A 14,570-nucleotide genomic window follows, 5' to 3' on the forward strand; every position below is an offset into this window, starting at 1 on the left:
GGAGAGACAGAGAGGGATCTCCAAGACCCCAAGGTCCTCGGCGGAGGCTGAGCTGGGGGCGCACAGGACTGCATCCCGGAGCACGCTGGCAAGGAGGACCACCAGCTCAGCAACGCCAGTGTTGCCTTCTGTGTGGTGATTGGTGTCAGGCATGGGGAGGACCTCCTCATGGCCGGTGCTGCCAGAGAAGCTGTGGTCCTGGCCAAAGGACCCCCGGAGCAGCCTGAGTCATGTCAGTTGGTCCTGGGGACCAGCCCCTGTCCCCCCAGCATGGCAAGTGGAGGCCGGAGAAGGGTGGTAGGATGAAGGTGGCAGCTAACTGTAAGTGGTCCTGTCCTACTTCAGCAGACCTCCCATGGCTTGGCCTGGGCTGAGGACACAGGGAAGCTAATTGGAGCTGACGCAGGAGGATGACTTCTAAGAGATTGACTGGAAGACAGCTGGCACATGGCTCTGGGAAAGGGGCAGCAGGATGTGTGTGGGGGTCACTGTCGGGGAGAGGCTGGTGGTGAGGATGTCTTTGAGGACGGGTTATGCTGAGCCTTGATTTCAAGAGTTATTGCCACCTTGTACCTTAGCAGGGAATTTGAGAAGGAAACCTATAATTGTGTAGCCTGGCGGGGGTGGGGGTGGGTGGGTAATTTTGGTTTGAACACATCTTCAGTTTGAACTTCTAGATCATTCTGCTCCTTGAAACAAAATGTTCATCAAAACCCACTGGATCAACTAGAAGTGCTTTTGGCTGCATATGATAGAAAATCTGACATACACAGTGAAGACATTTTTCTCTCACATAACTAGGCATCCTCAGTTCATGGTCCTAGAGCTCATCAGTGCCGTTGACACCCAGGCTCTTCCCATCTTTCTGATTTGCTATCTTCTTGCCATTTGCCCTTCGGTTGTAAGATGGCTGCCACGGCTCCAGGCATCACATCTATGTAGACCTATGGCCAAAGGCAGGCAGCAGGGGCAGTTGGAGAGAGCTCTCTCAGTCTATTTGGAGGAGGAAATTTCCCCTCCAGACCCCACCTTTCCCCGCTGGTCTTCCCCTTAAGTCTCACTGGCCAGGTGGGTCCCACATGTACCCCTAAACCACTCCCTGGGGGACAAGGACAGGGATTGAGGAGAGTGGCTTAGAATTCCTTGGAATTCATTGTTTGAGGCTGGGGAAGGGGCCCCTCCCCACTGCTTGGACAAGTCAGGGTTCTTTTAACTCTGAGGGTAAGGGGGTGATTAGCCCTTCCATAGACAAGCTGTGATCTGTCAGTTCCGCTCAGCTCTGCACGATCTCGTTTACTCCTCACAACAACCTAAGGAAAACACAGGTATTCCCATTTTACTGACAAGGAAACTGAGGCCTCAAGACACACGCCTGTGGCACTCCTGTAAGATGCGTGTGGGGGGCTGTCATGTTGCCTCTGTAGATGTAGATAATGACAGTGGTGGCACTAGCCCCGTCTGGATGGCGGCCTCCACCATGGGGTCTGAGCAGGGGGGCAGAGGCCTTGGAAGATCAAGGGCAAATCTGGGAATAAGAAATGACAGACGAGGAAGGGAAGGTCAGAGGGGTCACAGCCAGGGCCCTGCAGGGACGGGGACCTGGGGACACCGGCTCCAGAGTTTGCTCGCTGCACCTCTCTGCTGCACAGTTTCTGATTCACTGCCTGGGCTCCAGGATGCCTCAAGGGTGGCTGTCGGGTGGAGGGCAGGGGGGCAGCAGGGACAGGAACAGGCCAGGAGCCAGTGCTGGAGGGCACAGGCGTGCGAGCTCCGGTGCTGGTGAGCAGAAAAGAAAAGGGCCTGGGAGCTGTGCCGACCTCTACGAGGAGGCAGATGGTGGGTGCTGACGGTGGCAGGGTCGTCAGCTCGGAGGGGAAAGGGGCCCTGCTGGTGGCTCCAGGCACCGATGAAGGAGACATGGGGACATGTGCCCTGGCCGCAACCCTGGGTGACTGACTTGTTCTCTTAGAGCCTTAGTGTCCCCATTGTGGTAGGTGAGGGGAGGGTCTGGCTCTGAAGGGATTCCTTTCTCCCAGTGTAACCCAGGGCAAGTGCAAGCCCGTCTGGGCCCCAGTCTCTTCATCTGTTAAATGGGGTCAGCGTGATTAACTCTGGGTTGACCAAGACCGAGTGAGATCGTGTGGTGCCTGGCACGCTGCGGGTCAGCGAGAGGCATCGGTGGACACTGTCCTGGGGCTTCCCAGTTCACGGGCAGGGAGCCTCCTGGGGCCCTGTGTACGTTACCCCCCAGGGTGTTCCGTCGCCCGGCCCAGCTCTGCCTCTGCCACCTGCATCCCAGGTGGTTCCCGGTAGTAATGTTTGGTGGTCCACTGAGTGCTAGATGCCGTGGGGAGGCGGGTAACCTTGACGGCCACCGCCGCTGCCCACGTGCAGCTGATGTTCTGGCGAGAGACAGACCTTAAACCGTATTTACTTATCTGGGGGAACCCAAGGACCAGGAACAGTTGGTGCTGATTCTCCCGAGAGCAGTGCCCTGAAGGGATGAGTTTGTTTCGGACTGTGACAGGTGCAGCACCGGTATCGTACAGGGTCATGAGAGTGTCATGGGCTGGTGGTGGGGGCTGGGGTATCCTGTGGGGCGTTGACCCGGACACTGCGACCTCAAAAGCCAGGGCAGGGCATTCCATGGGGAGGAAATTGCTAGTATAAAGGCCCTGAAGCGGGGGCATGTGTAGTTTGTGAAAGGACTGGCGAGGAGGCCAGCGTGGCTGGAACCCCAACAGAGGCTGGTGGGCGGGAAGGGGAGACGAGGGGGAGCATGACAGTGCAGTGGCACAGGGCTTTGTGTGTCTTCCTCTGGGAGGGGAGAAAACAGTGATTTGAGGTTTTCCCGCAACTTGGTGGGATGTGGGGTAGGGGCCTTACCTTTCAGGTGTCCGAGGTCGGCGTTAATCCACGGTTAACCTGAGAATCCTGCTGTTGCTCTAACTTTAGGAACCTCCCTGTGGGTCCACCCCAGGGCCCTGTGGGAAGGGGGCAGGACTGGGCTGTGAGCCGAGAATGTGAGTGCCTCGGAGAGCCAGGAGGGCTCCAGACGCCTGCCAGGGCCTCCCAGGCTGCAGAGTGGGGTCTGCTCGCCACCTGGGCCCCAGCTTCTCCCCTACTGGCCCTCCCACAGCTGGGGGCGGCTGTTCCGGATGCAGCCTCCCATGGATCGCCACCTCCCCTGGCAGGGCTCGGCGCCCACAGCCCTCCAGCCGCTGGCCTGGGGTCCCCCAGGAGAGATTTGTCTTCCTCCAGTTGGCCAATGCTTCAAATCCTAAGGCCAGTGGTTCCCCCGGGCCCCATGCTCTGAGTCTGAGCTGCAGCTTTGGCAGGTTGAGTCCTCCAGTCCCTGGCATTTGTTTCTCCTTTAGCTGGGAAATTCCCTGCCGCACCCCAGCCCCTCGGCTGCTGGCAGTGGGGATGGGGGACAGTCAAGGCGAGTGCCTCTCGAAACAGCTTCTCAGTTTGGGAGTCCTTTAAAGGAGAGGTTGTCGGGCCCTGTGGCCATCTGAAGGTAGTTGCAGCTCACCGACCTGGCCACAGCCCCTGCATGATTTGGCCCCTGCTGACAACACCTTTATTCAATCACCAAATATTTACTAAGCATCTCCTGTATGCCAGGCTGAGTTCTAAGCATTTGGGGTTCCACAGGGAATAAATACAACAGGTCAAACTCCTTATCCTGTTGGAGCTGACCTCACTCACCCCCTCCCTGTTGGCCAGGCTGCTTTTTGTGCTGCAGGCTTCATCCCACCCCTGGACCTTTGTCCATGCTGTTTTCTCTACCTGCCACCCAGCAGCTCCCCCCCATCCCCATCCTCCACCCCCAGCCGCCACACAACTCACATGATTTCCCTGATGAACTGAGATTGTTGGGTTTGCAAGAACCAGAAACAGATGCTAGTTAACTTGGAAAGGGTGGAGAGAGGGAGGAAGAAGATGGCTCATTAGAAGGCTAAAGAGCACCCACAGAGTCAGGGGGAGACCCAGGAGCCAGCCTTAGGAAGAACTGGCATCCAGAAATGCCCAGCTTCTTGGGAGCAGAAGCTGAGGGCACTCTTCCGGGCACTGCTCTCCGGGAGAACCACACCACCTGTTCCTGTCCTTGGGTTCCTCCACCTACAGGTCTTATTCCTGGGGCATCACTGTAGCTTTGCACGGATCATGTGTCTTCAAGCTGGCCTGGGGTGGTGGTGGGGGAGGATGGTGGTGAATACTTTAAGGGGCTGTCCTACCAAGATGATGTTCCACATGGGAGAGGCTGCCCCAAAGGCAGGCCCACTAGGCCATGACTGTTCGTATTTCACTTTTGGGTTGGATGTCACTTCCTTGGGGAAGCCCTGAGACGAACCAGACTTCAACTGTACCAGTTAGGAGTGTGTTCATTTGTAAGAACAGAAAACCCAACTGAACAGTGGCCCAAGCAAATAATTGTGCCATGTACCAGTCATGTCACATGTCAAGAACCTTCCATCCTTCACTCTGCCTGTGACCTTGGTCACCGGGTAGCCCGTTAGCCCTACACATCTCACTTCCTCATGTGACTTTGTCCCTGATAGGGAATTGTGGTACTGCTTTTCCCTTTTATCAGGGAGAAAGGTATTTTCCAGAATCCTGGTGTTCTTAGGTGTGACTGGCTACTGCTAGGTTAGGTAGGATTTGGAATTCATTGTTAGTTATCAAAGATCCCAGCTATAGAGACTGGTACAAATTAGGGGTTTATTTTCCTTTGGTCTGAGAGAAGCCTAGAGGTGGGTGGTTGAGAGTTGCTAGGGCAGCCTCATGGGGCCTTGGGCCACACATTCTCTTCCTGCTCTGCACGTTTTGATCCCAGGTCATATTGTGGTTAGGATGACTGCAGGAGCTCCAGCTATCACGTCTTTGTTCCAAGGAGGAGGAAAAAAAAGGAAGGACCAGGGACTTAGGTTTTCCAGAGCTCCGTTCCAGTGATTTCTGTTTATATCTCATTGCTTATACTCATTATATCTCCAGCTGCAAGGGAGCTGGGTTTATGATCCTCTAGATGGATGCATTGCCGTCTTCAACAGTGATCGTCTCATTCCAAGTGTGGTGTTGGGGAAAGGGTTGTTGCTAGGCATCCAACAATATTTGCCACGTAAAGTCTCCGTTTCTTCTTTGTGGTGTTCATGGCATGATAGGCAATGTGTTTATCCCAACTACTACTAATTTTCTTCTTTGGGGTTTATTAATAATAGCCACAAACCTGTTTGGTCAATGCTATAGTCCATAAGACAGACACAGATCCCTGCCCCTGTGGAGGGTCCACTTCTAGGGGTGACAGAGGGCTTGTTGCTCAGCCCCTTGTGTCAGTTCGCCTAACACCATCCCCTTCTTGTTCCATTCCAGGGTGACTGCCAGACGCGGGAGGAGGCAGTGGCGCTTGGCGTAGGCCTGTGCAACAATGGCTTCATGCACCACGGTAATCTGCTCCTTACCTTTGGCCCAGCCTCCTAGGGGGTCTGCCCCAGAACAGAAAAGCTAGTAGGGACCCTGGGGCATTTTTATGGAGGGGGATTTGAAGCCCAGAGAGAGCAAATGGTGGGCTGGAGGCTGCTCAGCATGCCCATGGGTGAGCCCCAGGCTAGGTGCCGGGGCTGCGGGCCTTGGTTTGCCAGGGGTTGGGGGGACTGAGGACAGGCAGGTTGTAAGTGAGAGAGGAAGGGAGCCAGGCAGGGATGTTGGCACCCCTTCACCCGGCCTGACCCCTTAGATAAGTCACTCTTCTTCCCAGAAGAGGAGCACAGAAGGAGGGGTAGAGAGGTGGGCAGTCTTGAGATGATCCTGAGATGGAAAGGCGGGGAGAAGGAGGGAGAAACTGGTTCCACTGTGACCATTTCAAATTAAAACAGAAGCTAATACTGTGTGCCTGGCCTCCTTCTGAGCTCTCCCCATGTATTCATTAGTTTAATCCTGAAATGATCCTTTGATGTTGGTATTAATATCACCCCTATTTATAAATGAGGAAATGAAAGCCCAGATAGTTAAGAAACCTGCTCAAGGTCACACAGCAAATAGGAGCTGGGATTTGAGCCCAGGCAGGCCAGCTCCCCAGCCACATGCTCATCCACTGAACTCTGAGGGCACTGTCTTCAGGGCACTGCTCTCCGGGAGAACCTTCCTGCTAACTGGCCCTGGGGGAGCCCCGAGTCTGCGTCTCCTGCCCTTTCAGTAGGACACGTAGACTTAGCTCCCACCAAGGAGCCTTTCTTCTACTTCTAGAACACTCTGCACGGCCTGGGCTCTTGCAGTTCCCCTGGCCTTGGGTGCCCTGCCTGCCTCACACCCCTGACTTATTCCATGTTTCTGTTTGGTTCACAACTCCCAAGGCTCCCCAAACACCCCAGCCTTACAGGTCCTCTCCTTCATCGCTCTCTGCTTAGCTCACATTCACTGTTGTTCACGGAGCCCTTCTCTCCATTAGACTATTCCCACACTTCCCTGTGTCTTTGTTCACGCTGTTCTTATCCAGCCTGTGCTTTCTCGGTGTAGGCACCGTGCTAGGCTCCAGGGACAGAGCGGTGAACGAGGGCAGGTGAGAGTCCCCTCCTTCTCGAGAGCTCACAGCCTAGCGTGTGTATCGGCCAATGGAGTCAGTTGTTTCGGAACAGTATGGGCCCGTGAGGAGGACTTTGGCTGGGACTCTAGTGTGGTGGGAATCCTGGCAGGGTTCTGAGCAGAGGAGGCCTGTGGAGAATGTCTGTGGGGGCGAGCATGGAAGGAGAGAAGCCAGGGCAGGGTTGATGTGGCTTGGGCCCTGGTGGGGGCAGAGGACAGATGAGACTCTGGAGGGTCTTTTGGCCATTCCTCCTCCCAGCTTCTGCTTTGTGCTCTAACTCAGAAGTCGGCAAACTCTCCCTGCAAAGGGCCAGAGAGTAAATGTCTTAGGCTTTGTAGGCCACAGAGTCTGTTACAGCTCAAGTCTGCCATTGTAGCATTAAAGCAGCTTTAGGCAGTAGTTTAAGTGGGTGTGGCTCTGTGCCAATAAAACTTTATTTAGAAAAGCAGACAGTGGGCCATAATTTTCCACCCCTGGTCTAGCTGCTGGATTTGTCATCCCTTCGACAGGATGAGAGGTGTGCCAGTGAGGGGACAGGTCATCAGGCACATCTGCTGCCTTGTAGCCGGCAGGGCTTGTTCTAGCCCCGACCCGGATGACTCCCAGTAGGCCTGTGGCCCTTTCTGGGCCTCAGTTTCCTCATCTTCCCACTAGTGGCCTTGTCATCCCCTCCTCTGAGCTCAGCCTGCCTGTGGCTCTGTGGGGTTAGGGGTTGGGACACACTGCCAGCTGCCCGTTTTTCACCAGCTGTGATGGACAAGCAGGCCCAGCCAGGGTCATTCCCGCCCATCAGCGCCTCTCACCAGAGTCCCTCATTCCCAGAAGCCGCTCCGTTCCCTGCACAGCCCTCTGACAGCTCCCTTCTTCCCACCAATCAGCTGGGCAGAACCTCTCATTTGTGGGTGAGAGTAATTAGGGGTCCCCCCCAGCTGCTATTCTGGGAAGGCGGCTGGCTCAGGACATTCTGCGGGGGGTGACTCTCTGGCAGCGCCCACACCCTGGGGCCCTCAGGGAGAGAAATTGCAGGGCGTGGCCCCTGCTCCCCTGGTCCCTGCCACGAACTCAGAAATAAGCTAAAATAGGAAAGGGCCAAATCCCAGGGTTGTGGCTGCTGCAAAGTGCAGGTTAGGGTGCAGAGTGGAGGGTGGAGGTGGGGCCCATGTGGCGCCTCCCGTGGCGTCTGGCCCGAGCTCCAGGGCCCTGAGGTGTCCTTTAGGCACACACAGGGAAACTTAAGGCTCAGAGAGGCTAAGAGGACATGAAGTTGGGCTTGGGCAGGGGCTGAGCAGGGGTTTGAACCCGGCCAGTGGCCTTGAGCGAAACCTGCATCAGTGAGTGGTGGGACCTCACCTGGCTGCGGTCCTGGACTCTGGGATTCCAGCTGTTTCCCCAAACATTTCAGCCAAGACACAACATTGTGCTTCCTCCTCCCACTCCCAGAGTTTTTCAGCCTCCTGTTTACAGTGGAGGTGAAGCCATACGGCCCCTGGGGCCTGGCTTCCCAGCTCTGGGCAAAGCAGCAATTTGTGTGTCTGTTTTCTCCAAAGAGGTAATAGAGGTGGCCGGAAGAAGACACAAACAGCTCGATGTCCTAGGAAAGAAGGAGAAGGAAAAGATGACCTCCTGCTGCTTTTCATGTAGTCACCAAATTGGTAGACAGCCCCTGTCTTCAGGGAGGGTGGGGACATCTCCAGCCTCAGGCAGCTGACTTTCCTTCTTTCAAGGGCCCACTGACTTCAGACAACTGCCTTCCCGAAACCGAGCCTGGATTTCCCCCTTTCTATAATTCACCCCTGCCCCCATCTCACAGGCCATTGGGCACATGGTGAAAAGGAGGAGCCTGTCCGCTCTGTGACCTTGGGCAGTTTATTTAGCTTCTCTGGGCCTTAGCCTTCCCACCTGTAAATGGGGTGCAGCAAATTCTTCTTTGTCCGAGGAGTAAACGAACTTGAACTTACGCCTGCATCCACAGCATGCCTGGCACTGGTAGATACTTAGATTGTAATCCACAGGGACCGGATCACGTACTGGTTGTTACTGGTTATTTTGTATTGATTTTCCTGCCTTCTAGAACAGAGGTCAGAAAACTTTTCCTGTAAAGGCCCAAAGAGTACATATTTTAGGCTTTGTGGACCATACGGCCTTTTGCAGTTATTCAGCTCTATCACTCTGGCATGATAGCAGCCCCAGGCGATAAGTAAATAAATGGATGTGGTTGTGTTCCAGTAAAACTTTATTTATAAAAAGAGGTAGTGGGCCAGATCTGGCTCATAGGGTCTGAGTTTGCTAATCTTCAGCCTAGTGTCCCAGTCTCATCATGGTCTGTTTCTGATTGTTAATTTTATCCGATTGCTTTCTGGGGGGGTCTTGTTTGAAATCTTTTTCTGCCCTAGGACAAAGATATTTTGCATTTTGTTTGATGAGCTTTAGTTTTCCTGTTCGTATTTAGGTCTTTAATCCATTAGGAGCTTATTGTGATAATATGGTTTGAGGTAGGGATCCAGTTTTATTATTATTTTTTTCCCTAAAGTGAGTCTTTCCCTTCATCCATGTGATCATCATTTATCAGATCCTAAGTCCCCATCAACACACAGTCCTTTCATGTGATTTCTGTTTTCTTCCACTGGTTCTTTGCCACAATTCTTCACTATTTTTGTTCCGGCTCTATAGCATGTCTTTAGAGCAGGTGGGGCAAGTTCAGACTTTGCAAGAAAAGTCAGAAAGCCAGACTTCTATGTGAAACGTTCTAATACGTTAGCATTGGCACATGATTGCATTTAACAAAACACCCTGCTAGCCAAAGCAAGCTTGTCTAGGGCTTGGTTCCGGCCTGTGGTTGCCAGTTGGCAAATGCCGCCGAAGCCTTCCCCTGGGAGCCTGACCATGTGCTGCGCATCTGTGGGTTTGCAGTGCTGGAGAAGAGTGAGTTCAAGGATGAGTCCCAGTACTTCCGCTTCCACGCAGACGAGGAGATGGAGGGAACGAGCACCAAGAACAGACAGCTCCGCAATGACTTCAAGCTGGTGGAGAACATTCTGGCCAAGCGCCTGCTGGTAGGAGTGCGGCTGAAGTGTGCATCTGCCTCCTGACACCCAGCTGCAGGCTGGGAGCTGGGTGACCTTCTGGTTACATCCCAAGAAGTCGGGCTCCACTTTGAGCACCCGAGTATGGGTATTCTAGGTGCTGGCTGGCCATGCTTCGCTGGCCAAGACCACCTTCTTGTGAGGTTGGGCTTGCTGGCTCCCTTTCTTCTCCTTTGCTTCTCTCCTCGTCCCCCACACCCCAGCTTAGCGTCGTGCAGAGAGGTTGGCCCCCCCGATGTGGCTTACCCCAGATACCGAAGCCTTAGGTCTTCTGGGCTGGTGCCCTGTCCACATGCAGTTGCTGTAAATATCCTTGCAGCTGGGGGAGAACATTTACCCGCCTGTTTAGATTTTCTCCAGCCTGGCCCACCAAATCCTGTTTCTCTGCCCACTGATGACCAGCGGCCTTCATCTTCATGCCTGGTCCATGGGAGGCAGTCCAGAGGGAGGCTCAGCACGTTAGGTCTCCTGCCATAGCTAGAGTGGGGCTGAAGTCTGACTAATATGAAGATGGCACCATTAACTTCTGTCCTGTGGTATTCACGGGGGTCCCATAAATATGGGGGTTCACACTTCTCCCGCTATGAAGCCCACCATGCTCCCCATCACACATGGGATGAAATCCAGTCTGTCATCATGGTCTGTAAGACTCTCCCTGCCTCTGCAGCTTCATCTCCTGTGTTCTCCCCTCCCTCCCCCCACCCCAGCCACTCTGATCTCTTTTCTTATCCTCCAGTACCGTGGGCCTGACTCAGGGCCTTTGCACATGCTGTGTGCCCTCTGCCTGGGACACTCTTTCCATTCTTCATAAAGTCCTGTTCCTCACTTCATTCAGGTCTCTGCTCAGATAACTCCTCCTCTGGGCTCCCCTGCCACTCTGCAATCTATCCTTTTAAGTGTTTTATTATAGTTCAGACTATATACATCACATTCTGTATTTCTTTGCTCATTGGTTTGTAGATTGTCTTCCCCACTGGACAGTTGGCCACAGCAAGGCAGGAACTGTTTTGTCCAACACTATTTACAGTGCCTAGTAAAGCCTTTGGCTCATATAATAGGCAGCAGTTCACCAAATATTTGTTGAATGAATAAATGCATTCCCCCCCTCCCCCCTGCAGAACCCCCAGACCTCCCAACCTGCCTGCCACCATGCTGTGGGCAGGGACTGCTCCTCCCTATACTGCTTTCCCGTCCCTATGTTCTTGGTGGCTGGACGCCTTTGGATCTGTCTTATTCATGAAGCCAGCAAATTTTGGCTGAGCACATACAGTTTGCCCGCAGATAAGGAGACAGTAGTATAACTGAGGAGACTTGGTGCTCGGGTTGGGAGGAGAAAGGGGCGGTGAGAAGGCGGGCAGTGAGAAGTAAAAAGTATGTGATCAGCACCAGGCTGAGGTGCGAGCTAGGTGGTGTGTCTTCACTTGACAGGCACGTATTGAGCACCTGCTGTGTACTGGTGATCTCCGTATCTAATTTCCTCCTGCTGTGCACCCTTCCTTTTTGTGGATCTGGGGCATGAAGAGCTGGCAGGGTCACGGTCTCGTAGGGCCCAGCTGGGGCTGGCTGCAGGCCCCCCTCAGCATCTCACTGGCTCTCTCCTGCCTTGGGCCCTCAGATCCTGCCCCAGGAGGACGACTATGGCTTTGACATCGAGGAGAAGAACAAGGCCGTGGTGGTGAAGTCGGTCCAGAGGGGCTCGCTGGCTGAGGTGAGGCCTCTCAGAGGGGCCACCTGCAGTGTTCGGGGCTCCTCCTTGCTCGTTGCCATGTGGGCAAACTCAGTCCAGGGCAGTCTCCGGGGAGCTGCGATAGAGCCCCCCCCCCCCCCCCACTCGGGGCTGTATGTGGCCCCGGCTCCCCTCAGGGCCCTGTGGGGAGGTGCAGGAGAAGAGCATGTTTCTGAGTCCGGCTGTTTCCTGAGTCAGCTGTGATGAAGGGGGCAAATTAATGTTCAGTGGCTTGAATAGGACGAGTCGGTGGCTCTGGCATGGATGTGACACATAGAGGAGGGAGAATAGAGTCTGGGTAGGCCAGGGACTCAGCCCTGGTCCTCCCAGCTGCTCCCGGGGGTGTGGAGGTGGGTGGGGGAGGCACCGGCCACGTCGCCCGGGCTCTTCTCTCCTGTCCTTGTGGTGGTTAGGAGTGCTTTGGGCTGCAGGTAGCCATGTGCTCTCCGCCCAGTGGCTGGAGCCATGACTGACTGGTTAGAAAAAGGTGGCTCTGGGTCTTGGCTCAGGGTCAGCATCTCTGACCTTCCTGGCCAAGCCGTCAGGGTCACAGGGTGGCCGCCCTGGTTCGCTGCCTTGTGTCCTCACACAGGTAGGCCCCAGCAGTTTCTCCTCAAGGAAGACGTCTTTCCTGTTAGTGCCCGCAGTAGGCTTCCCTTCCGAGCTCATTGGCCGGAACTGGGCCCTTCCCTTCCGAGCTCATTGGCCGGAACTGGGCCTCAGCAGCCACTTGGCCGCTTCCCAGAGCGGGGAGCGGGGCTGCCCTGGTGGGCTCCCTCCGCGCCTGCTGGGTCCCGGGCTGGCTGTGTGCTGCCTGAGCACAGCCGGGGCTCCTTGCCGAGGAGGAAAGGAGGCTAGTAGTAACCTGGTGTGCATTTCTCCCCCGCACCCCCCCCCCCCCAAGATGGCTGGCCTGCAGGTGGGGAGGAAGATCTACTCCATCAACGAGGATCTGGTGTTCCTGAGGCCCTTCTCTGAGGTGGAGTCCATCCTCAACCAGTCTTTCTGCTCCCGCCGCCCGCTGCGCCTCCTGGTGGCCACCAAGGCCAAAGAGTGAGTGTTTCTGTGATGGGGTGTCCGGCCCTCTTCCTCTCAGGCTGAGGAGTGCCAGGGGGGGTGGTGGTGGGGCCGAGCTGTCTCGGTTCCCCGTGGGTGCGGCTCGTTCTACAGGCACGTGGCACGATGCTGCTACTTTGATTCATTCAACAGATGTTTGTTGAGCGCCCACTGTGTGCTGAGTGGTGTTTCAGGCTCTGGGGATCCAGCCATGTCTGGATGAACACATTTCTCCCCTTCATAGATCTCAGTCTAGTTGGAAGGTAGAGCAGGAGACAGACAGTAAAACAGAGAAGCAAGAGACATAGTGAGCCAGGTGGTAGTAAGCCCGGGCCAGTCTAGACAGCTGGGAAAGGAGATGGGCCGTGTGGAGGGATGGTGGTCAGAGATGCCACTGTGAGCTGAGGTGAAGATGGAGGAGGTAAGGGAGGGAGTCGAGGGGACTTCTGGAGGAAGAGGGTTCCAGGCAGAGGAGACAGCCAGTGCAAAGGTCCTGGGGGTGGAACCATGGCTCGTATCTTTGAGGAACAATGAGGAAGCTGATGGGGTGGAGCAGAGTGAGTGAGAGGAAGCAGTGGGTGCTGAGGTCAATGAGACAGTGGAGGCCAGGCCTTGTAGGTCCTCGTGCCATGGTCAGGACCATGGAGCTACTGGAGGGTTCTGAGCAGAGGCAGGGCATGATGTGACCTAGGTCCTAGAAGAATCCCTCTGGCTGCAGGTGGAGACTAGGTTGTCAGGGGCAAAGGTAGAAGCAGGGGAGTGGTGAGGAGGCTGGTGGCCTGGCCCAGCCCAGCATGGCAGCAGTGCAGGTGGTGAGAGGTGGTTGGATGCCAGATATAGGTGCAGGGAAAAGCATTTTCTATTTTAAAAATTGTGCATTTGGTTTTCATTTCTCTCTTCTATTTAAGGAAAATGCTCCCAGTTTGCTATTGACGGGAGTGATGGGGAAGTTTTAAATATGATTCTTTCAGAGAGAAGGCAGGCCGATTTAGGGAAGATGATTGATAGTTTGGTATGTGAAAGTGGCAGAAACCACCCAAGGAAATGTGCCTGCTTAAAGTTCTAGAAATGTCTGGGGTTTGAGAACAGGCTCCCTATGTGGTTTTATCTGGCAGGTGGGGATGGGAGGATGACCCTGAGGCCCCCTGGGGGACACACCAGCGGATGCAGAAGCAGATAGCTGCATCGAAGCCACTGGATTAACGTCGCTCGCTGCACAGCCCTGGGGGGCGGGGGTGCTGCTCGCTGTGCTCTAGCCTTCCACCAGCAGAATGGCCAAGACCTGGCCTTTCAAGCTGTGCTCTCTAGTGGACACATGTGGGCATTTTTCTAGAGTCAGCACCAAGATGTTCTGGGTCACTTCTCACCCTGCCACATGTGATTGTTGAGCAAAACATTCGCCACCTGCAGTGCTAGTTTGACCACCGAGAGGCCCCCTCTCACCAGGAGAGTGACAGAGACGGCGTAGGAGGGTGATCTGGGATTTCAGTGCGTGCATTGCCTCTCCAAGGCCAGGCCAGGCGGTTCTGACTAATTAAAGATCCCAGAGGTGTGGACCCCGGTTAATTGAGGTCTGTCTGTATCTTTGGGAGCTGAAAGTCTGGCGCTGCTGCTGCTACTACTTTGGGCCGGATTTCTCAAAAGTCTGGGAGGCAGGGGCTCCTGGGGTGGCCCTCTGGGCTATTGGGTGTAATACTGCTTTCCCTTATGGCTGCTTCTCCTTGTACAGGATCATCAAAGTTCCTGACCATCCAGAGGCTCTGTGCTTCCAGATCCGTGGAGCTGCCCCGCCGTATGTCTACGCTGTGGGCAGAGGTGAGCCTGGCAGACAGAGCGGGGGTGGGGGGAGACGGGTCTGTGTGTGCGACCATCAGGCCTGGGCTTCATGAGCACTCACTTTCCTCGTCTGGAGCAAAGGCTTGCAAGTCAAGATGTCTCTGGGGGTTAGGCAGTAAGAAACGGACAGCCGAGGGGAGCGCATAGGGAATGGTGCAGACTATGGCCAGGCCAGAGAAGACATGCTCGCCTTAAAAGGGGTGGTTTTTCCTCAGCTCAGGTAGGAATGTGAGTCCATCCTTGCCAGACCCGAGCTTTTAAAGACCACACTTCTGTGGTCAGATCC

The 14,570-nt window shown here is 54.9% G+C and overlaps 1 protein-coding gene across 4 annotated transcripts in view; it reads left to right on the forward strand.

Annotated features, from left to right (window-relative positions):
* Positions 1 to 14,570, forward strand: part of PREX1 (phosphatidylinositol-3,4,5-trisphosphate dependent Rac exchange factor 1) — a 178,796-nt gene that overhangs the window by 136,042 nt on the left and 28,184 nt on the right. For all 4 annotated transcript variants that reach the window (XM_072735632.1, XM_072735633.1, XM_072735635.1 and 1 more), the window contains exons 15-19: positions 5,374 to 5,446; positions 9,494 to 9,636; positions 11,282 to 11,374; positions 12,297 to 12,445; positions 14,178 to 14,263. In XM_072735632.1, the coding sequence (XP_072591733.1) occupies positions 5,374 to 5,446; positions 9,494 to 9,636; positions 11,282 to 11,374; positions 12,297 to 12,445; positions 14,178 to 14,263 (544 nt within the window). The remainder of the gene's footprint in view (positions 1 to 5,373; positions 5,447 to 9,493; positions 9,637 to 11,281; positions 11,375 to 12,296; positions 12,446 to 14,177; positions 14,264 to 14,570) is intronic.

Source organism: Vulpes vulpes, chromosome 14 (assembly GCF_048418805.1).
Source record: "Vulpes vulpes isolate BD-2025 chromosome 14, VulVul3, whole genome shotgun sequence".
In the NCBI taxonomy this organism is placed as follows: Eukaryota; Metazoa; Chordata; class Mammalia; order Carnivora; family Canidae; genus Vulpes; species Vulpes vulpes.